Source organism: Aplysia californica, unplaced genomic scaffold, assembly GCF_000002075.1.
Source record: "Aplysia californica isolate F4 #8 unplaced genomic scaffold, AplCal3.0 scaffold00816, whole genome shotgun sequence".
NCBI classification, from domain to species: domain Eukaryota; kingdom Metazoa; phylum Mollusca; class Gastropoda; order Aplysiida; family Aplysiidae; genus Aplysia; species Aplysia californica.
The window spans coordinates 154,835-179,089 of record NW_004798086.1 but is presented as its reverse complement, the minus strand read 5'-3'; the positions used below and the strand labels follow the sequence as shown (position 1 = coordinate 179,089).

The 24,255-nt window shown below is 42.9% G+C and overlaps 1 protein-coding gene across 2 annotated transcripts in view; it reads left to right on the top strand.

Moving 5' to 3' along the window:
• Positions 1 to 322: 322 nt before the first annotated feature.
• The window catches only part of LOC101852437 (multiple epidermal growth factor-like domains protein 6), a 31,544-nt gene continuing 7,611 nt past the window's right edge, over positions 323 to 24,255 (top strand). The window contains exon 1 of one of the 2 annotated variants that reach the window (XM_005109782.2): positions 323 to 1,911. In XM_005109782.2, the coding sequence (XP_005109839.1) occupies positions 741 to 1,911 (1,171 nt within the window). In that variant the 5' untranslated portion in view covers positions 323 to 740. Of the gene's footprint in view, positions 1,912 to 17,726; positions 19,624 to 24,255 lie in introns of those variants that run through there. The other variant, XM_005109783.2, reaches the window with a different exon arrangement.

Here is a 24,255-nt window from a genome sequence, read left to right as displayed (position 1 = left end):
TGAATGGCCTCTTCTCAGGGTGTGCAGGCAGTCCACATGTACCCCAGTCCACAACAACCATTTTGAAAGAGCGGATAGAGAATACATTTTGTTTTCTGATCTCATAGCCCTATGATAGTGACTCCAAACTGCTGAACATGTCTGATAGAACTAGAACTTTGTAATTATGAGGTAGGCCTAGCGCATCAAACATTTGCACACCGGTGTCACCAGAGACTCAAATAATTGCGCACTCCCCCCCCCCCTCCACTTTTCCGACCCGCCTAACGAAATGTCCCATACCGAACGGATGTTCTGCTTTACTAGCCTATTGTCTGCGGAGGCCTCTCATATCACCAAAGGCGATGCCAGCTGTTTTGAGCAAATAAGGCTTTAGCAAGAAACTGAAATTACTTTTTCACTTACTTGGTTGGAGAATAAGGATCAGTGCAGGCGGCACAATGCCATAGCTGCTCCTCCCTCCTATTCCAGGATCCATGAAAGGGTCTGCTTGCTGATCGTGCCAGGTATCATTTCTGTTGGTTGGATATTCGTCTGGCTTTTCCACGCAGTTGCTGTCTCTCCCCGACCCTCAGGAAGACACCAGCTTCCCTTAGTCTTTCAACCTAATTTTCTTTTCTTTTCCGATCCAGCTGCCTTTCAACCTGAAATCGAATTACATAAAATAGGGGAAGTCCTCCCAAAATAATAAATCAAGATGTACATTCAACCATCGAAGCTTTTCAGAGTAAGACTTGGTAATGCCCAGATTTAGGACACCATACCCTTCACAACGAGTACTCTATATAAGCCTATTGAGTATCGTGTTTACAACTCAGTGCAGCTGCCAGATTATATGTGAGGAATCTAACAATAGGACCATTGTGGAAAAATATATGTTCCGTTCATTTGTGAAAGGCTCTTATTCAATTTGTGAATCTTCGTGTAGAAAATATGATGGTTGGCTTGCTGCTATGAATACACGACAAGAATTTGCAGTTATGAAGTTGATTTCTAACTCCCTGGATCCGTTGGATACTCTTGTCTTTCTCAACGCACAAGCCAATACAGAGTATAACCTGCACCGATACGTCAATGGTACACGAGTGGACAACATGGAATTCCCTACGCCTTGGTGCAGTCTTACTGTAACTCTTAAAATGAACTCAAAATGCATTACCTATTCCACACCAAGCGCAGCAGACAAGAATTGCTTACTAATGTTTCCTTGCGATTCAGGCGACCCATTATACGGTTTTTGCGAAACATACCTTAACATAACAGGAGAGTATAAGGATTGTGAGGACACTCTGTGTATATGTCCCGGGGGGAAACTGTCGTGCTCCTGTCCCAAAGACTGCCTCAAGCTGTACGCTACCGGACATTGTGATTACTCCCCTTGTCGCTACGACAGATACGGCCCTTCCTGCGAGTACCAGTGTCGTTGTAAGGACAAAGAGCCATGTGACCTCGTCACCGGAAACTGCCCAAACGGATGTCAAGAAAACTGGCGAGGAGCGGCCTGCAACGAAACTGCGTGCCCTGTGAACCGGTTTGGTCCTTTTTGCAAGCAGTTCTGTTTCTGTAAGTACGGGGACCAGTGCAATGTGACCACTGGGGACTGCTACTACGGCTGTGAAGACCAAATGTATGGACGAACCTGTGAGACCTCTGATTGTTGGCCAGGAATGTACGGACCGAAGTGCCGGAAGCCATGTTCTCTCCTGTGCGGCGGGGGCGTTCCATGCTCTAGGACGGATGGCAGGTGCATGTCTGAAGAATGCCCCGTCCCTTTCAGAGTATTGCCTTTTTGCAACCAGACAGTGTGCCCGGACGGAAAGTGGGGTTCAAACTGCGACAAACAGTGCGAGTGTGAGCCGCCAATAGATACGTGCGACGTGAAGACAGGACTGTGTTTTCCACACCGCTCAGGTAATTTTCCGCTCAAATTCCGACTCAATGACACTCTTTGCCAAGGACGAAGGGTTCGACGTTGCGTTAGGTTTTCCACTTTTGGCTCCCATGAGGCAAAGGGAAAAATCTCTCTCTCTCTCTCTCTCTCTCTCTCTCTCTCTCTCTCTCTCTCTCTCTCCCGTCTGGTAATGTGGCGACATAAGCGGCCAGCGATGCCGACAGCACGCTGGAACTCAATACTTGTGGCTTCAGTGGCCTAGTGGTTAGGCTCTCGGACTCGCAACCGTAAGGTCGTGGGTTGGAATCCCGTCAGGGGCCCGACGTTGTGTCCTTGGGAAAGGCACTTTACACGAATTTTCCTCACTTCACCCAGGTGGAAATGGGTAGCCGGCTATAGGCAGAGAAAGATCTTGTCAGTTTGTTAGTGTTTGAGCGCTTAAGCAGTTGCTTGCACTGTATGCTTCCCGGGAAGCTGAGAATGTTTCGGAGTGTTCTATGGTCTGCTGGGGTAATAATAATAATAATAATAATAATAATAATAATAATAATAATAATAATAATAATAATAATAAAGTGTAAAGCGCTTAGAGCTTGCTGTTGAGCGGGGATATGCGCTGTACAAAAGCTATTTATTATATTATTACTTGTACTCGCTCGGGGTCCTTAAAAAGTGTTGAACGTGGGTCACTGAAATGTCCCAGCAGACGTGTTTTGGCATGATAGTTGGCGGGACATTTCAGGAATACGTGGTCCATATATATTCTGCAATGGAACCTACAGGGAGCACGAGGCAGGGGTAAGCCACGGGAAGCATGGAGGACATGTGTGGAAAGGGACATGAGAGAGATGAAGCACTCTTGGAACGAGCTAGGAAGGATGGCACAGGAGAGAGATAAATGAAGGGAGCTTGTATGTGGCCTATACCCTGCCAGGGGTGAAAGGCACTGATGATGATGATGATGTTATAATATCATTTAAATGGCATCAATAGAAAATTTTACAAATTGGACGCTAGGGTCGATTTTCGGCCGATATATCGATTTGTGGATTGCGAGAAGTAACTCATTTTGTCAGCAAACCTCACATATACGTGGCGTCGGTGGCCTAGTGGTTAGGCTCTCGGACTCGCAAGCGTTATGACGTGGGTTCGAATCCCGTCAGGGGCCCGACGTTGTGTCCTTGGGAAAGGCACTTTGCATAAATTTTCCTCACTTCACCCGGGTGGAAATGGGTACCCGGCTATAGACAGTGAACGATCTTATCAGTTTGATAGTGTTTGAGCGCGTGAAATCCGCAGCTTGCACTGTATGCTTCCTCGGAAGCTGGGAATATTTCTGAGTGTTCTCTGAGGGTCTGCTGGGGTAATAATAGTTGTAAAGCGCCAAAATCCCGATTAGGCTAAAAAAATATGAATTTTGAGTTTTAGGCATTTTTAGCTTCTTCAGCCTCTCTTACAACTGTGTCATAGCATTAAAACCACCTAAAATCTTATTTCTTCCCATACCGGGCAATCTTTATTTTCCTTTATTGCTCGTTTTCTCAAAACGCTATTTTTCTGTAGGCCTACACTTTTTAAAAATAACTCCACTATTTTTCTTCCAATCTTCACTAAATTTTCTCAGAATGAAGAGAAGATGTGATACTAAAAAATTGTATGTTGGATCGTCGGCCGAGAATTCTAACAGTCCAACTCCGATTTCGTAAATTTTGCAGGACAGACGAAAAACTGAATTCAAAGGCTCTTATGGGGATTTACTGTCTTTAAATGCGCTAGACTGGAATAAATGACTCTACTTTTAAGTATTTGAAACAAAATTGCCGAAATTTTATTATTTTAAGTCCCAAACCAGAGTTATACGGATAGACCGCTCAGTTTTGGATATCTAAGCGTCCAAGTGTCGACGAATGAATTATTGTTCGTTTAGAATTCTTCAACCCGGCGGGGACGCCACACGCTTCGTTACGTCTAACTCGGTCATCGTGACACGTTAGTGTTACCGAACAACTCGAAATGACTACACCTGCAGTCAGTCCAATAGGAAGTCTACTATAAAAGTTCTAATTAGTACTAAATAGTACTGTGGATGTAGAATCTAACAATATTACTGTTATTATACATACAACTGAACGTCGCACTTTATTTCCACATAATTCTAATTAGGCAATGGGCTTGTCCACACATTAAGTGCGTCGTTAAGTTTTTTACTATAAAGCTACTATTTGATCCTCCATTCTCAAGGAAATTGTGAGAAGGGTTGGTTACTTGTCTAGCTAGAAGAGGGAGAGAGAGAGTGTGTGTGAGAGAGAGAGATTGAGAAAGAGAGAACGGGGAGAGACTGAGAGAGAGAGAGAGAGAGAGAGAGAGAGAGAGAGAGAGAGAGAGAGAGAGAGAGGGGGGGAGGGGTCTGAAAGAGAGAGAGACAGAGATAGAGAGAGAAAGAGAGAGAGAGAGAAAGAGAGAGAGAGAGAGAAAGAGAGAGAGAGAGAGAGAGAGAGAGAGAGAGAGAGAGAGAGAGAGAGAGAGAGAGAGAGAGAGAGAGAGAGAGAGAGGGAGAGAGGGGGGGGGCAGAGAAGAATTTCCGTATACGAATTGTCTTCATGGAGCTTCTTTTATGGCTAATTTTTCCTGTTTGAAGTGCAGATTCTGTAGCAGTGCTTGCTCTCTAGTCACCAGCATAATAGTTTTTTCATTTATCATTTTCCTCCATGTTTTTCTATCCTCGATTATTTCTTCACAGATGCTGACATCTACTCCAAGCTTAGATAATCTGTTTTTGCAGATGTCTTTGTACCTCAGTTTTGACCTTCCTCTTGGTCTCTTTCCATGGGCAAGTTGTCCATAGGGAAATTGCTTCGGAATCCGGTTGTCGTCCATTCTCTTGACATGGCCCAGCCATCTCAAACTTCTTAAACACAGGATTATTTGTAGAGTTCATTCATTATGAGCGACAACAGCAGCATCACCTGCAAAGAAAAGGTCTCGTATTGTTGTTTGGTTTGTTGATTTTGGTCTTGGCTCGAAGTCGAGCAAGATTGAAAAGCGACCTATCAGTTCTCCAGTAAAAGAAACTGAAATGCTTGTAACTCTAAAAACATGGTTAAACTTGTTTGGAAGACTCTAGAAGTAATATGGGTTTTTTTAAAGCTCAACTAAACCTCATATAATGCATCCCCACCTAATGTATGGCCTAATTAAATAACACATTTTACATAGAAAGTCATCAAGATGAGGTATGCCATAGCAGCATCCAGTGTCAACAGGAATGAATTATCCTCTTGTCCAAGCATCATTATGAGGCTTTACAATTCTCTACCCAATGAAGCTAAAGCTCTGGTTAGCTAAAAATAAACTTCATAAACCAAAACACAATACACGTCATATCAAATTAGACTTAACCGCGGGTTTTAACTTGCGCACTGGTGGCGTACTCAATTCTAGATTGTCATAGAACTTGTGGTAGTCAGATGACACAACAGACTTCATTTCTTGCATGTGTTATTAAAGTTATCTATGGACGAATTAAACTTTCTACCCTGGTACAGAGGCAGTCCCTTCATGTCTTTATGGAGAATGTCTGTGGACTCGCCGCGCTTCAAAGGCAGATTTGACCAGTCATCATCAAATCTCAGTTTGTATTTAATTTGACCATCTGGTGTGTAAACTCTAGTTGGTTAGTTTGATGAAATCAGAATAGATACAATGAGTTAAATACTTGACTACATTTATGGCTTCACTTTCCTACTTTCTCCCATTAGCCTGACATAATCAGCTGGGTAGTAAGTGTGCTGTGAGCACTGTCCACCTCCCACTGTGTATAGCCCTTCTCTAGGAATTTTAATGTTACAGTTTTACCATTGACAGAGCTGAAATGTAACAGTGCAGAACTCATTGTGACTTTGCAGTTCTGATACAACCACATCCATCTGAATATAGTGATCTGGAGTCAAATCAGATGACAAAAAATCAGCTGCACAAGGAGCAAATTTATTTGCAGTCAGAGCACCTTCGCATTCATTTGAGACATAACATACACAGTCCTTGCTCTCTAGTTCCTATACTCTGAAAGTGTGTACATTCAATTTCGTCTTGTAGTACAAAGCAGAAGCATTGGTGTGTGGATATAGCAGAACTGATTGCTGGTCCATTTTTATGTATTTGATTTTGGGGCTGCCCATGCATTTTTTTTTTGTCTGCTGTCTTTTTTGTATGCCCACTCTTCCACATTCCCCTCCTCAAAGCCCACACAAAGATCACACCTATCTTTTCGAGGGTGGAACAATGACAGGTTCATAACATTGATCTCCTCTTTAAACTTGAACGTAGAAAGTTATCCCCCCCCCCCCCTACTCATACTTTTCTTTATACAAACGGCTGTACACTGCCTGTAAGCTCTGGAAAACCGGTTCCAAGTATAACTTACTGGAGTCGTTCGGCAATAGTGAGATAGCAGTCTGTCAAAATGATCTGTTGAGAAATACTGACAGTTTCAAAGATATCTTCGTACTAGAAGTAGTCTAAAAGGGGAAGAATGAAACCCCGGGGGGAACAAAATGCCCCAAGGGCGTACGGATAGGGTTAAATCTATACGTTTTATACTACCGTGGAGGATTAAGTGCTTACCTGACATGCCGCAGTAGTCGGTGTTCAGGGTTAGGGAAGAGCGGGGAGGCTTTGGGCACTTTTTTAAAATTTAGTCCAACCGCTCGCTTCATGCTTCTTGAAAAATTTAAGCCAAAGAAAAAGGTTTCACCATTATTGTAAGCCATTTGGGCATCACCACCTGCTGCGATGTCAGCTTGGTGTAACATGTAAAGTTTTAACCGCCAGAGTATCATGTCTGAGGTACCCTAAGGCCGGTCCCAGAGTGGCCCTGTAGGTCTGACCTGTAACTCGCCAAGCGCACGCCGTCTGCGTTTCAGCACAGCCGCACTGTGCGTTGGCTTCTGTGTCTGAGTGAGCACTCTCTGCGTGTCAGCACAGTCACGGCTAGAAGCACACAGGCCTACGATTGTAAACAAACTGTCGAAACTAAACTCGCCCAAAAAAGTCAAGGAACAGCTTGTGTTTTCACCTGTCACATTTAAACTTCAATATCTCACAAACCCCTTTAGATTAGTCAACCAAACTTGGCACACGCACTGAAGACTGGACACAGTTTGCCTGTACAGCAAATTTGCCAGCACTAGTTTCACAGTGACGGCGTAGGGCATTCTGAAACACAGCCAAAAAACATGAAAAATGGGCTAAATTTCTCTACTTCAGCAACACTGGTATAGGGACTGTTAGCTAAAACTAAGCCAGGCACGTGCTAAACAGATGTCTTAGCTGTGAATATTGTTCACTTATAACCCTTTATAAGCCAAGGTTTTTCAGCCATGTTTCATTACAACACGAAGGTCCAATGACGCTCGCTGCCTGACGTCAACAGAGGACGAGCCCTTGCCTGGCTCCAAGATGGCTCCACGTTCCCAGTCGTTGCACATCGACTTGCAGTGGTCCCATCAGTCATATAAAGGCTGCAAGAACGATGACGAGCGACCGGAAGTGTCCAGGACAGGCCTCGACCAGGGCGCCATGTTTGACCATCGACAACATTGACCGGTTCATCGTTAGACAGACCGTGACGTCACGAACCACAACTGCAAACAGCATCAGGGACCAACTACGGGTGACAGCCAATGTCCCCGAGAGCGAGGACAGGGTAAGGAATTGTATCCGTAGAGCCACGTTCGCTTCTGGTGCCCCTGCCAGGCGCCCAAGGTTAACGCCGCCCCACCAAGCAGCTGGCCAGGCGTGGTCTGCTCGCCTTTCACAGTAGACACAATGTCAGTGGGACCAGGTAGTCTTCTCCGACGAATCCAGATTCAACCTGCTGCACCCAGACAGGCGAGCCCACGTCTAGAGGAGCTGAGGAGAGCTGTTCCACCCTGAGTACATCCAGCAGATGGCGCCCTACGTTGGAGGGTTGGTTCTGGTGTGTGGAGGCTTCTCAGCTCACCACAAGACCCCCTGTACCATATACACGGCAATTTGACCGCCGTAAGGTACAGAGAAAAAATCCTGCGTCTCCTTGGTGTTCCTCTCCTGCCGCAGATTAGACCCCAGGGTGTACTGCAGGACGACCACATCGTGCACTCATCGTAGGGGACTTCCTGCAGCAGCGAGCTGTTACCCGCATGGACTGACCAGCTTGTAGTCCGGATTTGAACCCAATAAAGAACATTTGGGATCATTGACTGGTAGATAAGGGACAACCACACTCCTGCACAAAACCTTCAACAACTCTCGGGTTGCCTCGTCCGGGAGTGCAGAACCTACCCCAACAAGTTCTCCGAAGGCATGTCCTGTCCATGAGTCGACGCTGTGCCGACTGTTTGATCAAACGGAATGGCTACATCCACTACTGACAATGTTTATGAAGAACTATAGCTGTTCAGACTTTTGAAATCCGACCAGTGTGACTTAAACTCATTTTACCCGAACTTCTCGCTTTTGTTGAAATCTGAAATTGTACACACTTAATCTTAATAGTCGAAAGCATCTTTTGGGGAAAAAAGGAATAAATTCGATTAAACTGTTCTTCAGTTATCTTTCTTTGAATTTTTGTTCCTTGAATTTTTTGTGCGAGTTTAGGTCAGCCTCTCCATTCGAAATTTTGATGTAGGATAAAGTGCATTTCTTGGGATTTTGTGGTCAAGTGTTGATTGCTAGCATCAATATATAAAAGTAAAGCACCTAATGATACTTACATCTTGCTGATTTTGACGATCTGTGAAGAATTTCAGTGGAAAAGAAACACGAAGCGAGGCTGCGTGCGACACATGTCCTTCGTGTTTTACAACACTGTTGAATAGCACGTCTGACGCGTCGCACAGCTCAGCGGACAACAAACAGACCATACAGCGACGCTGCATAGGCACACGATAATGTACTATGTACATGTATACTACATTCATTAAATGAATTTATTTTGCACGATGCGAGCTAGGCGAGCTACAGGTCAGAGCTACAGAGCCACTCTGGGACCGGCCCGAGACTAAGATGTCGGAAACCAGACCACTCTGCGGGGGATGTGGGACAAACACGAGGGAAACTTTGGACAAAGTGGGTCTGACAAAGTGGGTCGGACAAAGCGGGTCGGACAAAGCGGGTAGGACAAAGCGGGTCGGACAAAGTGAGTCGGAGGGTCGGACAAAGTGGGGGGTAATTTCAGACAGAGTGTCTCCTGTATCAATATCATTTCTTTGAGAGGCAAAACGTCCTCACGGAACCTAGCTGTCCCCGCGGTTTTAGGCCAAAAAAATCTGAAAATACACAGACTGAGCCCAAAAATGTGAAATTATGCGATTCTGTTAATTTCAACAAAGCGAAGAATGATAAAGGAAAATAATAAGAAATTAAGCACACACAAAAACAAGATCATATTTATTTTGCTAAATTATGAGGGGTGCATAAAATCCAGGGACATACAGAGCTATAATTTTACCTTTTGTTAGAAGTGTGGACATATATTTCACAATCTTTGGAAAACGTAGAAAACAATTATAATGCAACTACTACTAACCGGGCCCCCTTTCGATGAAAAACCGAAAGCAATGAAAAACTGAATGTTACATTACAGTGACTCCAGGCTCCTCAATAAAACTGTGCACCCTTTAAATGATTCTGAATCACCTTTAATTTGGTCAAATTCGAAAGTTAAGTGGTTGGGAAGTTTTAGGCGGCCAAACTGACGAATTTTCACAAATGCACTAGCTGGATCCCCTTTAGGGGGGGGGGGGGGGGGCTACACCCCCAAAATCAAAATTCGGCTCAAAATCATGGAATTTGAGTTGTAGGCATTTTTAGCTTCCTCGGCCTCTCCTACAACTATTTCATGGCACAAGAACCCCCAAAAACCGTATTTTTTCCCATACCGGGCATGTTTGTAACCGCCATTTCCTCATAAAGTCAGTATTTTATTTTTCTTTATCGGCCGTTTTCTCAAAATGCTACTTTTCTCTATACTTTTTTGAATAACTCCACCATTTTTCTTTCAATATTCATGAAATTTTCACAGAATGAAGAGAAGAGGTAATACTAAAAATTTGTATGTTGAATTTTTGATATATGGAATAGATTTTTGTTGGTGGTGTCTGGAGTGTGGATTTTCACGGATTTTTCGCAAACTTGAATGCTACCTCAGGAAAAAATTCATTTAAAATTTTCTAATTCGATTAGGAAAAAAACAATGGACAAATTTTTAGATCTAATGTTTGTGCACACGCATGTAAAAAAACAATCAATTTCCATGCGCGATAAGTGCGGTATTCATTACGTAAGACATATCAATAAAATCCAATATGGTGGCGTATCCATGGAAACGAAACTTTTTTCTCAAATTTGATTGCGGATTTCAAGACTCCTTACTATGCTTGTTATATGTGTGAAATGTGGTAAAATTCGGTCCAGCAATAAGCGAGATAGCCTCCAGGTGTAGCCCCCCCCCCTCCCCTCCCTTAAATGAAATGAATGATCGGTTCATTAATATCAACTAGAAATCATTGGCCTACTAGGTTTAAACTTTACTAGAATGGAGCAGTAAATTTTTAGAGATGCTCCATTTGCTAAGCTATTCTCGCTATTTGTCTCTCAGCGATGACCTGACAGCAGAATTGGAGAAAATAATTAAGACAACAGAGATGACATGTTACCGCAGACTCCTTGATATCTCATACAAAGACCACATTTCAAATGCTGAGGTCACGGAACAGAATTACAAACGTTTTGCGGCAGCATGAAGATCTACTGACCACAGTGAAGAGACAAAAATTAAATGGTATGGGCATGTCACAAGATTCACAGGACTTGCCAAAACTATACTACAAGGAACCGTATAATGACAGAAAAAGAGAGGAAGGCAGAGAAGGAGATGGGAGGACACCGTCAAAGAAGTGGACAGTGAAGACGGTGGGTGGCAATCTGAGGAAAGCAGAGGACAAAGAGAAATGGCGAGAGCGTGTTTTCAGATGCAGTGGTGCCCCCACGGTTGCCCCAACCTCCGTAATGAAGAAGAAGAAGAAGAAGAAGAAGAAGAAGAAAAAGAAGAAGAAGAAAAAGTAGAAGATGACCCGTGGTTCGAATCCAGGTCTGCGTAGTCTTGAACATGAGTTGTTTGATGGGTTTCCATGGCCTCCCGCTACGTCCTGACAGAGAGGAGAGGGACTCAAAATCAGAGACCCACCATTTCAAAATGACCTGAAAGTTGACAGTTATAGTGTTCTCGGTGGCAATATACTACAAACAAACAAAAACAGCTAAGGGAAACAACGTTTTGCAGATTAAAAATAGCAAATCACTTTCTGAAATTAAAAAGAAAGCCCCAAAAGAAGGAACACAATGAAGAATGAAAACGATGGAATGTCAAAACTTTCGATAGTGGCACTGTAAACACGGTAATAAAAGAAAAGTTTGCCTTTTTCTTTTAACTTTTCGTTTTATTGATTGATTGGTTGATTGATTGATTGATTGATTGATTGATTGATTGATTGATTGATTGATTGATTGATTTGTATTTGGAGGCGGGTGTTCAAAGTTCAGTAAAGATGGTTCACCAATGTCCTTTTAATATCATGCGCTCTTATTTGAGAACCCATGAATCGGAGTGTATGTGTGTTTGTGTGTGTGTGTGTGTGTGTGTGTGTGTGTGTGTGTGTGTGTGTGTGTGTGTGTGTGTGGTGCGTGTGTAGGTGTGTGTGTGTGTGTGTGTGTGTGGGTGTGTGTGTGCGTGGTGCGTCTGTGTGTGTCTGTGTGTGTGCATGCGTGTGTACGTGTACTTGTGTGCTTGCCCGCATGTCATTGGAGCTATGATCTGGGAGAGTGTTGATGTCACATCTGAACTGGTTTGAAACAGAAGAAAAGAGGTGTGGGAGGTTGGCGGGTGCCCTGGTGCAGTTGGCTTCTTCTTTCCTGTCAAAGATCTATCGTCCTTTTCTCCCCTTCTTATTTTTTATGTTTGTTACTCTCTTGTAACACGCTAATCTGCTGGGGTAATAATATAGTGTAAAGCGCATGGAGCCTGCTGTTGAGCGGAGATATGCGCTATACAAATTATGCTATTTATTATTATTATTATTATTGTTATTATTATTATTATTATTGTTATTATTATTATTATTATTATTATTATTATTAATCTTCAGGCGCTCATATGACCTTATGAAGTTGCAAGCGTACTAACACCACTACTAAAACTAAAAGAAAAAAGAACCAGGAAAAAACAACAACACAACAACAACAACAACAATACTAACAGCAACAACAACAATAATACCAACAACAACAGCAATAATACTAACAACAACAACAACAACAACAATACCAACAGCAACAACAGCGAAACAACAACAACAAAAACAACAACAACAACTACTACAACAACAACAATAAATAAAACCTAGAAAAGATTTATCTCAACGCTATCAATGAGCTTGGACAGGGCTAAGCGCACTTTTCTGCTTGCATATCATATAAAGGGAATGTATCGTGTAGTTTCCTAATTAAAACACAAGTAATTTCATCGGTTACTCCCCTTTGATCGTGTCAGTAGCATACATTTTAGTTTAGAGTGAACTTGTTTTAAAACCATTTTTTGTTTTTAAGTTGTTAGTGAAAATGGTGAAATGGTATAAGTTTAACGCCCCCATCAACACTAGTAGGTTAGACGTCCATCTCCGAAAGGACCGAGCCAAGTGGGGAATTCGTGTAAAGTACCTTCCCCAAGGACACAGCGTCGGACCGAGCTGAGGCTTGAACACCCGAAACCGCAATCTCACGATTACGAGTCCGGTAGCCTAACCACTAGGCCACCGACGTCACTGAGTTTTGAGTGAATTTGTTTTCTTTTGTTCTGTTTTTGTTTTTTGAATTTAATTTGTGAGTAAACTTTTTGTTTGAATTTTTTGTTTTTGTTATGAGCGAACTTGTTTGATTTCTTCTTTAAAAAAATATCTCCTTATATCTCCTCGACGACGCAGGGGACACGTTATAATATGTGTCACGACGTGGTGGAATCAGGCGCTCGTCAATTTTTAGGCATGTGGAGTTATTGGTATCCTCTTAAAACTTGTTCAGTTATCATGTTATTGGTGAAAAAATGCCTAAAATATTGAATAGAAGTCAAGTTCTTTGAGATTGAAGAAGGTGGGGTCGCCTGGTTTTAAAGGAAGAAGGTGAAATCCCTGAAGAATGGTTACTCAGCTGGTTGTATACCAATCCCCAAACCAGGAAAAGACCACTCAGCTCTCAGTGGTTACAGGATGATAGCCATGCAGAACACCTATGGGAAAATTCTGGAAAAGATAGTTGCCGGACGAATATCAGCACACTTAGAGAGGAAGTCCCTTTTGCCAAATGAGCTTGGCAGTTATAGACCCCATCGAGAAACCTCAGTGAATGCGGCTGTCATGGCGTACGACATCTAAAGGCTTTCAGCAGCGGAAGGAAACAGTTGTGACGGCACCTGACTTTGAGGATGCTTACAACCGAGTCGACTATGAATGTTTGATCGCCTCCTGGAATTTGATGTAGACATATGGCTGGTGAGATGGGTAGCTGTAGCCGTGGTGGAGAAAAATGGTCCTAAGACAGGGTGAATGGACCTCAGATCCGGTATCAATTGCTCCTGGATTGCCCCAAGGATCTCCCCCCTCTCCTGTGCTTTTCAATTTTTACACTGCACAGGTAACGATGCACCAGAAGGAATCTGGACGTGTCCTAAGCTTTGCGGATGGCATAATGGCATACGAGCACGGAGATGACAGACTTCAGATGGCAAGGAACATGGAGAAAAGACTTCACTCAGTTGTAAATGGTGCGACCAACATGAAGCAGTTATCAATCCTTCAAAGGCACAAGTACTTTGGTGTTCCGTTGACAACAGGATTGTCCAAGACATAACTCCACCAATCACTTAGCAACTATGAGATCATCGGCAGACAGTCAGAGCTGAAGTATCTGGGAAATTTCTTCAACAGGTCGTTGTCCTTCAACAAGTATGTGAAACATGTGGTAACAAAGGCCAAACGAGGTGTTGGTGCGATCAAGAACATGGCGGCCGCTCTGATTCCGCAAAGAGTGCTCTTCCTGATGTTGCAGCTAGTCGTCCTGTCTGTCATTGATTACGGACTGGGCTGTCTCACGCTGTCTGATACACAGATCGCAAATCTGGATCGAGTGCAGAATGAGGCAATGAGAGCAGTGCTGGGCTGCACCAAGGACACTCCAATATTGTGCATGCACTACTTGCTAGGTTTAACTTAAGTGGCATCAGAGTACGCCATAGGATAGCTCAGGCAAAGATGTATCTCAGTGTAATGGGCAAGAAGGATCATCCACTCCAAAAGGCACTTCATGACAACAAGAGAGGCAGAATCCAAAGAGGAAAATTTTGGATGGCGGAAGCAGAGGATTCCCTGGGGAAAATCTGTGTACCTGAAAGCCTACCACTAGGCAAAGAATGGGAACAGGTGAGAGGAGAATACAGGGACCTCACCAAGGTCAAAATAAGCATGGGCAGAGACAGAAGACATGTTGCGGCTGCCATCAACGAGAGTGATTTCAACGAGATTGTCGACACAAATTCAAAAGCAGGGGATCCTATAATTTATACAGATGGTTCAGTGAAAAGAGATAGCCAGCGAAGTGAATGGAGATTTGTTGCATTCGTCAACAATAAAATCATACACAGTGCATCTGGAGCCAGCAGCAGGGCTACATCAAGGCTGCGAATGGAAATTGAAGCCATCACGAAAGCACTTGATTGGATGACCCAAGATCGCCCCCACACAACCCATGCTGTTCTTATCACTGATTCCATGTGTATCCCAGAAGGATCGAAAAAGGTTTCCTGAGAACAGAATGTATTCAAGTTATCGAACCAACGCCTGTACGATCGCTCAAACGGATTTTCTGCCCTGGTCATGCAGGTGTTAAAGGAAATGAAAAAGCCGACAGATTGGCTGGTGAAGCCACAGTTGACAGTACGGTTCAACCAGATAGGGTCGAATTCCTGAAATGTCTCTCTCGCCAGCTGATTGAGGTGGAAGATAGGGAGGCAAAGGCCAGTACTGTTGTAGAGAGGATGATGCTTTTGGGAATACAAAAAAGAAGCGGAAAATCTGGCATCCTTGCAGGAAAGAACAGAAGAACGTTCAACCAGATGTGCACTGGCACAATCAGTGAAAGGACCCTCAGCAACATTTTGGAGAGAGCAACTGAGCATCAATGAACATGTCCGGAGTTCAGGGATGCTGCTTCCTGAATCAATGAACAATGAATGAACAATACTATCTTCATTTTTCCTCTACTTCTTTTGTATGCTTGTCACTCTCATGGAACTGCTATTTCCGGGGTGCCTTGATAGTCGAAGCAGACTTTGTGCTGTTGAGGCTAGAGATGTGAGTAGTTTAAGCCTGATTCCCCGTTTGGACTTCTCAGTTGACATCCACCTGTTGGTGTGGGTTGTTAGCGGGTGCTCTGGTGTGGTTTGCTTCTTCTTTCCCATCAAACATCTGTCGTTCTTATCTCCCCTTCTTCTTTTTTATGTTTGTTACTCTCTTGTAACACCTCTAACCTTCTGGCGATCATAATTTATGACCTTATGCAGTTGAGAGCGCCGTAAAACCTCTACTAAAACTAAACCACCCCTTGGTGCTCACATGACCTTTTGCCGTTGCGAGGGCCGTAAAACCTTACTAAAACTAACTACTAACTTTTGAGAATTTTTTACGTGACTCATGGTTGGAGTTTCCTCCTGCGTACATTTCCCTGTCACCTCACACAGCGAGACCTGAGCCGGTAAAGCCTGGCCGCGCCAATCTCTCCCCGGCTGGGCCACAGCGGACTTCTCCGTGGGCTGGCCTTGACCTCGTTCACGGGGCCGTTGACCTTCGTCTGGGAAGTACGATAAGATAAGATACATCTTTATTGTCCAGATCCTGGCACATTGGTTTGGTGTTTCATCACGTGTACACACACACACACACACACACACACACACACACACACACACACACACACACACACACACACACTCATGCAGACACACGCAGAGGCTTACAATCACTTGCATAAGTCTACACCATGGCCGTTGCCAAATACGGGTTGTCCATTACGGATGGGATCGACGGGTCGGGCCGATCGCCCCACTCGGTCGCTTAATACGGGGTGCCCACTACGGCTGGATCGGGCCGATCGCCCCACTCGGTCGCGTGAAACTGAACCCCCCCCCCCCCAAAAAAAACAACAAACAAACAAAAAAACCAAAAAAACCCACGTTTTGTTTTTGAGGCGAACGAGTCGGGCGATCGGCCCGATCGGCCGATCCCATCCGTAGAGGGCACCCCGTATAAAAAACAAACGTGTTTGTTTTCAGTTAGAGTCCGCCCATTCCCCCTCATTAGGTACAGGTCATAGGTCCAGCTGTGCCGTGTTAACACCCACCACCCCCTAACATGGTTACACACTTCTGCTGAGGAGAGGCCCCGGGGTTTGGTGCTTAGAGCCAGCATGTGAGAGATTTAGGGGATGGGGAGCGTCCGTCCTTCCTACCACTCATATTAGCAGGGAGCAGTAGCCAGGCTACAATGGTTCTGCCTTTCCCCAGAGCCCCTTATTTGTCGTTTGTTTTAGTAAGATTTTACGGCGCTCGAAACTGCATACGGTCATACGAGCGAAAGGGGATGGATGTCAACAGAGAAGTCCAAAAGGGGAATCAGGCTTACTCTGCTCCCCTCTCTAGCCACAGCAGCACGAACACTGCTTCGACTATTAAGGCACAACGGAAATAGCAGTTCACAAGAGAGAGAGACAAACATACAAAAGAAGTAGAGGAATATGACAATAGAAAGGATGAGGAAAGAAAAAGTAGCAGTTCCCTCTTTGTTGTTCCTGCGCAGTATGAGCATGACATTGATACATCAGCCCATTTACAATTCTACTGTGCATAAGAACATGTAAGAATATCCCCTACCCCAAACACCCTTTGTTGCTCTCTCGGAAACCTCTAATCTTCGGTGCTTGTAATATGACCTTACTGTTTTGGAAGTTTTCGCAGTAAGTAGCCTACACGGGCATCAGTGATGTGTTGATATTGAAGTCAGCTGTGCACTCAAAAGACGTGATTTTGGTTCCCGCTACGGGAAAGCTACTTTGTCTAGGATCTCTCTCTCTCTCTCTCTCTCTCTCTCTCTCTCTCTGTCTGTCTGTCTGTCTGTCTGTCTGTCTGTCTGTCTGTCTGTCTGTCTGTTTGTCTGTCTGTCTGTGAGTCTGTCAGTCTCCCTCTCCTCCTCCCCCTCTCTATCTCTATCTCTCTCTGATTAACTGCTATAATGTTGTTCTCCGTAGCAGTACCGTAGCAGCCAGCCTCCTTAATTATATGTGAGACAGCGTGGTGGAATCAGGCTCTCGTCAATTTTTGGCAGTTATTGGTATCATCTTAAAGCGTGTTCAGTTGTCTTTATTTGGATGATAAAATATCCATTTATCTTGTATAGAAGTCGAGATATTTGCGACTGAAGAAGGTGGGGGTCCCCTGTTCTCAGAGGTAAGATTAGTGAGAAAATAACAGTCAAAGATTAGTTATTTCCTTAGCTTTAGAGTCCGTGGTAACTGAAAATTTAAATTCTTTGTGCCTTTAATCAACATTTTTCAGAAAAATCCACACAGAAATGAGTTTTTTAATGGGCATGAAAGGTGTTGAGCCCAAAAACAAAAATTTGATGAAAATTCACAAACCTGCGGAAAAATGCAAGTTTCCTCACTTTGATTATTTTGACGACAGCCTGATTCTACCACGATGCCTCACATATGAATTGTGTAGATCGTGATGTACAACATTTGCAATGATCATTATTTACCTTCAGTGGTCAAAAATATTATGTCCATAATAATGCTGACATCGTTAAAAAAATACGAAAGTGTTTCCAACATGACCATAAGCAATTGCGAGCGCAGTAAAACTTTCACGAAACAGATCATCTAGCTTGAAAGGAAATATCAGATGTAATCGATTTCTAAGAAAACCAATTGCCCGAAAATGTATGTTTCGATAATCTCTTTTTCTTAAAAAAAAATTGAAAACTCAAAAATACACACAAACACACACACACACACTCACAAACACACACACACACACACACACACACACACTCACACACCTCGATTGATGTTATATTTTCTCCGTGCATGCGCACCGTGCGATTTTAGCCTGACATCGTGCAATTTGGTGCTGAAAGGATGTCCGTCTTTTCATGACAACACTGGTGTCTGAGACACAGAGTCACGAAGGCTTGTCAGTATTTATTCCAAATGGTCGAATTTGATTTGATTCTTGATAGCATTTCATGTAGACGGAGTGAAGAAAGGATGGTGGCTGTGTCTAGTTCAAGTGCTCTTAGTTTTGTATTCAAGTAGAAAATTATCTCACAGCACGTCTAGAATCTAGATCTATCTCAGATCTAGATGTAGATTTAGATCTAGATTCTAGATCTACATCTAGATATCTAGATCTTGAATCTAACCGAAAATGGTTTGGGATGTAAGATTGCTGTCGTCTTGCATGCTGATCCTGCTTCAACTCTTTGTCACACAGATTGGCAGCCAGCCTTGCTCAGAGTCGCCGAATAGAACCCTTGTTCAAAAAATGTTCTTCTATTCCGGTGCCAAAGTCTCTTTCCCGAAACACGTAGAGCTGAGTAAGACGTTTGGTGCTAAACTGGCTACCATACGAAACGCACTCGACTGGGACATCTTCAATCAGTCGTTTGCCGTAAAATCAAACTATTATCGGAGTGATACGTTCATTTACCTAGGTTCTAGTTCAGGGACATGGTATAATGATTTTCGGTGGAGAAAAGGACCTATGGTAGATAACACAGATGTAACTATTTTTCGACCACCTGAACCTCGTAGGGACGATAGTTCTTGTCTCGGGGCTGGAATCTACTACAACAAACACCCCAAAAATATGTTCATAAGGGATACCATCTGTAATCGCGCTACTGAAGGGCTGTATGAGGTGCACCTCGAACTAACGGGAAAGTTTAAGGATTGCAAGGTCAATCTGTGTATATGTCCCGGGGGGAAAATTTTGTGCTCTACCAGAGGCTGTGCTATAGGCTGCTCAAAGTTGTATTTTAACGGACATTGTGATTACTCCCCTTGTCGCTACGACAGATATGGCCCTTCCTGCGAGTACCAGTGTCGTTGTAAGGACAAAGAGCCATGTGACCTCATCACCGGAAACTGCCCAAATGGATGTCAAGAAAACTGGCGAGGAGCCGCCTGCAACGAAACTGCATGCCCTCTAAACCGGTTTGGTCCTTTTTGCAAGCAGTTCTGTTTCTGCCAGTACGGGGACCAGTGCAATGTGACCACTGGGGACTGCTACTACGGCTGTGAAGACCACATGTTCGGAAGATCCTGTGGTGTAACGAGGTGTCGGAAGGGAGCGTTTGGATCCCGGTGCCAGAAGACATGTTCTCTTAGGTGTGGCAGGGTCTTTTGCTCCGTATTAACTGGAAAGTGCCTTGTTAACGAATGCCCCGTCCCTTTCATTGCATTACCTTACTGCAACCATACCGTGTGTCCTGAAGGAACGTGGGGTCCTACCTGTGACAGAAAGTGCAGGTGTGAGCCACCAACGGGCCACTGCGACCCCAACACAGGAGCCTGCACGAACCTCCGCGCAGGTAACAACAGGAATTGATGAAGGATATACATATTATCTTTTCATTCCTTGCCCATTTATATATCCCCCCCCCCCCGGGGCGATGCCACTGACTGAAGTGTCTTTAGGCCTCTCCCAAAGGGGGGACATTTCTCGTTCATGCACAGTAGATTTGTAAATGGGCTGATTTATCTATGTCACGCTCATAACTGTGCCTGATCTACACCAGAGAACTGTTGCTTTTTCTTTCCTAATGCTTACTATTGTCATTTTTCATCTACTGCTTTTGTATGTTTGTCACACTCTTGTGATCCACTATTTCCGGGGTGCCTTGATACTCGAAGCAGACTTTGTGCCGTTGAAGCTAGAGAGGTGAGAAGAGTAAGTCTGATTCCTTGTAAGGATCTCTCTGTTAACATCCACCCCTTGGCGCTCATATGACCTTATAATGTTGTGAACGCCGTAAAACCTCTACTACAACTAAACTGAACCATTTATATGAGATTGACGCCATCTGACTAGTTGAAAAAAGTGCGTATGATAGTGTCCAATGGTGTATTACGTGCATACTTTGTATGACAAGTAACTGTTACAGACAGAGATTCAAGGAATATAGATGTAAGTCTTTGATCTGAAAGCAATGATGACTTTTTAACTAATGGTGGTGATTCGTGATGAAGTGGGATTGCATTTAAGGGGGAAAGGGGGGGGGTGGGGTGCTACACCCTAAAAGTCAAAATTCGGCTCAAAATTTTGGAATTTGAGCTGTAGGCATTTTTAGCTTCCTCAGCCTCTCCTACAACTATTTCATCGCATAAGAACCATATTTTTTCCCATACCGGGCATGTTTATCACTGCCGTTTCCTCTTAAAGTCAATATTATATTTTTCTTTATTGGCCGTTTTCTCAAAACGCGACTTTTCTCTATACTTTTTTAAATAACTCAACCATTTTTTTTATCCAATCTTCATGAAATTTTCACAGAATGAAGAAAAGATGTAATACTAAATAGGTGTCTGTTGAATTTTTGATATTTGGAATAGATTTTTGTTGGCGGTGTCTGGAGTGTGGATTTTCACGAATTTTTTGCAAACTCGAATGCTACCTCAGGAAAAAATTAATTTAAAATGTTCTAATTCGTTTAGGAAAACAACAACAGACACATTTTTAGATCTAATGTTTGTGAGCATGCATGCAAAACAAACAAAAAACCCAATCAATTTCCATGAGCGATAAGTGCGGTATTCATTACGCAAGACATGACAACAAAATCCAATATGGTCGCGATTTTGAGACTCCTTACTGTGTTTGTTATATGTGTGAAATTACGTAAAATTTGGTGTAGTAATAAGCGAGATAACCTTCACGAGGGACGTAGGCAGTCTTTAAGGTCACCGTGAAGTTCCGTATTAAAGGATAATATTAATGTTTTGCTTCTGAAATCCAAAAAGGGCTAACAGCTTTGATTGTGTGTTCTATATGTTCATGACATCATTGAGGTAAGTTTGTGGGTGGTTGGCGGGTGCTCTGATGTGGTTTGCGTCTTCTTTCCTATCAAACATCCATCGTCCTTATCTCCCCTTCTTCTTTTTTATGTTTGTTACCCTCTTGTAACATCTCTAATCTTCTGGCGCCCATATGACCTTATACAGTTGTGAGTGCCGTAAAACCTTCTACTAAAAAAAAGGAGGTATGTTCCAATAATTTAGTTTTCGTCATTGTGTTTATTTCTTTAGTGCTTTCATCGCTTTAGTCACATTTATAGTACAGTTTGGGATACTCCCTATTGGTCGAGGTAAATGATCTTCACATTCCTTTGATTTACAATCGGTAGAGATAATGTACATAACTGGCTAGAGCAGTGGAGGGTGGAAGATAATGGTCTCATTGTTCTTGTCGTTTTATATTAATTTTTACTCCTTTTGTTTTTTATCTTCTCTATTATTCATTCACCTTTTTATGAGATACATTCCTCGTATTTTTGGTTACTCCCTATGAGGCAGTCTATTTTGTTTCTAAAATTTGGAAAAGACGTGTCTTCTTTAAGTATAACTTTTTAATGGACTTGCGCTTGAGTGCGTTCTGCTGGTAAATATCAGAAGTTCCCAGAGTATTTTAAATTTGTATACATTTTTTCAACCTTGATTGTGTCTAACCTATTTTTATTGTCTTCGAATTTATTTTTTACAAATTTAAAAAAATAAAAAATTTTTTTGCGCTGAACACATTTCTTACATTGCCGCCTCATCTCGCTAATTGGCGATGTTTACCACTCAATGTCTTTGGATTTTCCACAAAATATGATACCAAAGTGTTAAAGAAGACATTTCTGAGTGGATATTACTGGAAAAAACGTTGATTAAGGGCATTACTGATGTAAATTTTCAGTTTTCCTGTACTTTCAAGCTAAGGAAATAACTCAAATTTAGCGACAATTTTCTAGCTATTTTTACCTCTGAAACCAGGCGACTCCAACCTCCTTCAATCGCCCATATTCTGACTTGTATCCAAGATAAATGGTATTTTTTTTCATCTAAAAACAAGGCAAATAGACATGCTGTAAGAGGAAACCAATAGCTCCATATGCCCCAAAATTAAACTGATTCCACCACATCGTGACACTCCTCGTATGGGAAGCACACAATGGAAAACAGAGGATACTAGCTGGGCCCCCTTTCGATGAAAGGAATGATCGGTGCTTTAATATCAACTAAAAGTAATTGGCTTACAATATTTACACTCCTCTGGAATGGGGCAATAAATCTTGAGAAATGCAAAAAATTAGAAGGCCTAGATCTATACTCTCAAAACAAAATGCGCCTCACGAAATATCACTTGCGGGTTTTCTAAAATTACAGAGACAGAAGCGTCGGCCTACAAAAGCGATCGGCGAAATAAAGAAATTTAGTTTTTTGAAGATAAACTGTCTCAAAACGGAAAGAACCAAGGGCGTCATGATCTGGAGAATATTTTAAAGAATCTTTTGGCGAAAACCCCTTGTCGATCGATGCAGCCTTTTAAAAGCCTTTTGAATAGCAAAATTCGGCCACCACAAAAAGATAAGTCACACACTGGAAATTTGTGTGGGTATCAATAATCAATTTTAACAGCTTGTAGACTCATAACTTCTTATTAATTTGTTTTACTGGTGTTTTATTGTTATGTTTGTTGAATGAGAAATCAAACAAAAATAATTAAACAATAAATGGCGAGAAATAATGTTGTGCGTCAACAAGCGTTCAAAATTCATACACTCACGATTTTCAGCTTGTAACGGTTCCCGTTTTTCCCGTGGACTCCTCAAATGTTCTGGAATCTCAAAGACAGGGAAAGACATCGATATTTCCTGTAAAAGTCACGGGTAACCTATTGATTGATACAATCAAAACCTCGTTTGGGTCAAGGACGGTTTATCCGTTCATAAAAGCCCTACCACTGTGCCTAAAATGAGACCCACATCATCTCAATGCAAAGTAGTTACAAAAACATACTTTAGATGTGGAGGAAGAAACCATCTAGTGGCAGAATGCAAAAAAAGAAAAAAAGAAAAAAAAAAACAACCCCCCCCCCGCCCCAAACCCCTGTAAAACGCATTGAATGCCAAGGACCACATAGAGCAACGAATCCAAAATGAATAACAAAACAGGCAGCCTTAGAAAAATAAGACACATAAAAAAAAAAACCAACAATGAAAGTAAGACAGGAACAGCTAAAACGTAAGCATTGGCAGTGATTAATAACTTTTCTGCTCCAAAAGAGAAACCCGAGTTTTACGATGGGCCAACAGTTGGAAACATCTCCACCGACTCTCTTTTCTAACTCATAAGTAAGTACGTTTATTCAGTGTTTATGGCCATTGGCCCACATCTCATCTTATAAAACACTCGTTTAAAAAAAAAAATTCAACTCATATAAAGAGCAGTAAGAGAGGAAAAACAAACGCGTTTGTTTTCAGGCGACAAGTTGGGCGATCGGTTGGCGATGGGTTTGTATAAGGGAACCGACCCCCCCCCCCCAACCGAATGGGTACTCCAAAAAAGAGGTAAAGTTACGTCTAGAGACCTCGATAAGGCTTAGACAAATTAGTTTGACCAACAAGCTGTGGTTGGGGTTCTGGCACGAATATGTAAAATTGTTCCCGCTTCCGATCCAGACACTGGGGATTGCCTTCCTTGTGAGACAACTTCCTGGGCCTTCGATTATTGTGGTGGGGTTGCCAGTTCCTTTGTACGCCGTCTTTACTTCCCCAATTCGAAGTCAGGTACACATTACTGCTGGGTAGGCAGGAGGGACCAAAAAAGTATGTGTGACTGAGTTATGACCCTCACAAGTGTATAAGGTCATATGAGCGCGTTGGACACATTAAACATTTATTCAGTTTGGTAGGAATTTTCTTTTGAAAATTGTCCGGGTAGCGGCTGAAACCTACTCTTACTTGGACCACCAAAGGGCCTTTAACGTGCGCAACTTGCGTATGAGACCTCCGAGATGTTTCGCCCTTATCAGGGAAGGTTAAGTGTTAGATACTATAGATCCTAAGATCAGGGGAGTGGCCGAAAGATAGCAGTAAGAAGGGGCCAAGGAGAAGCAAGTAAAAAGGCTGCAGAAAGAGTCAGGAGCCCAGCCCCAAGAAGGGGGCCAAGGGGGGGGGGGG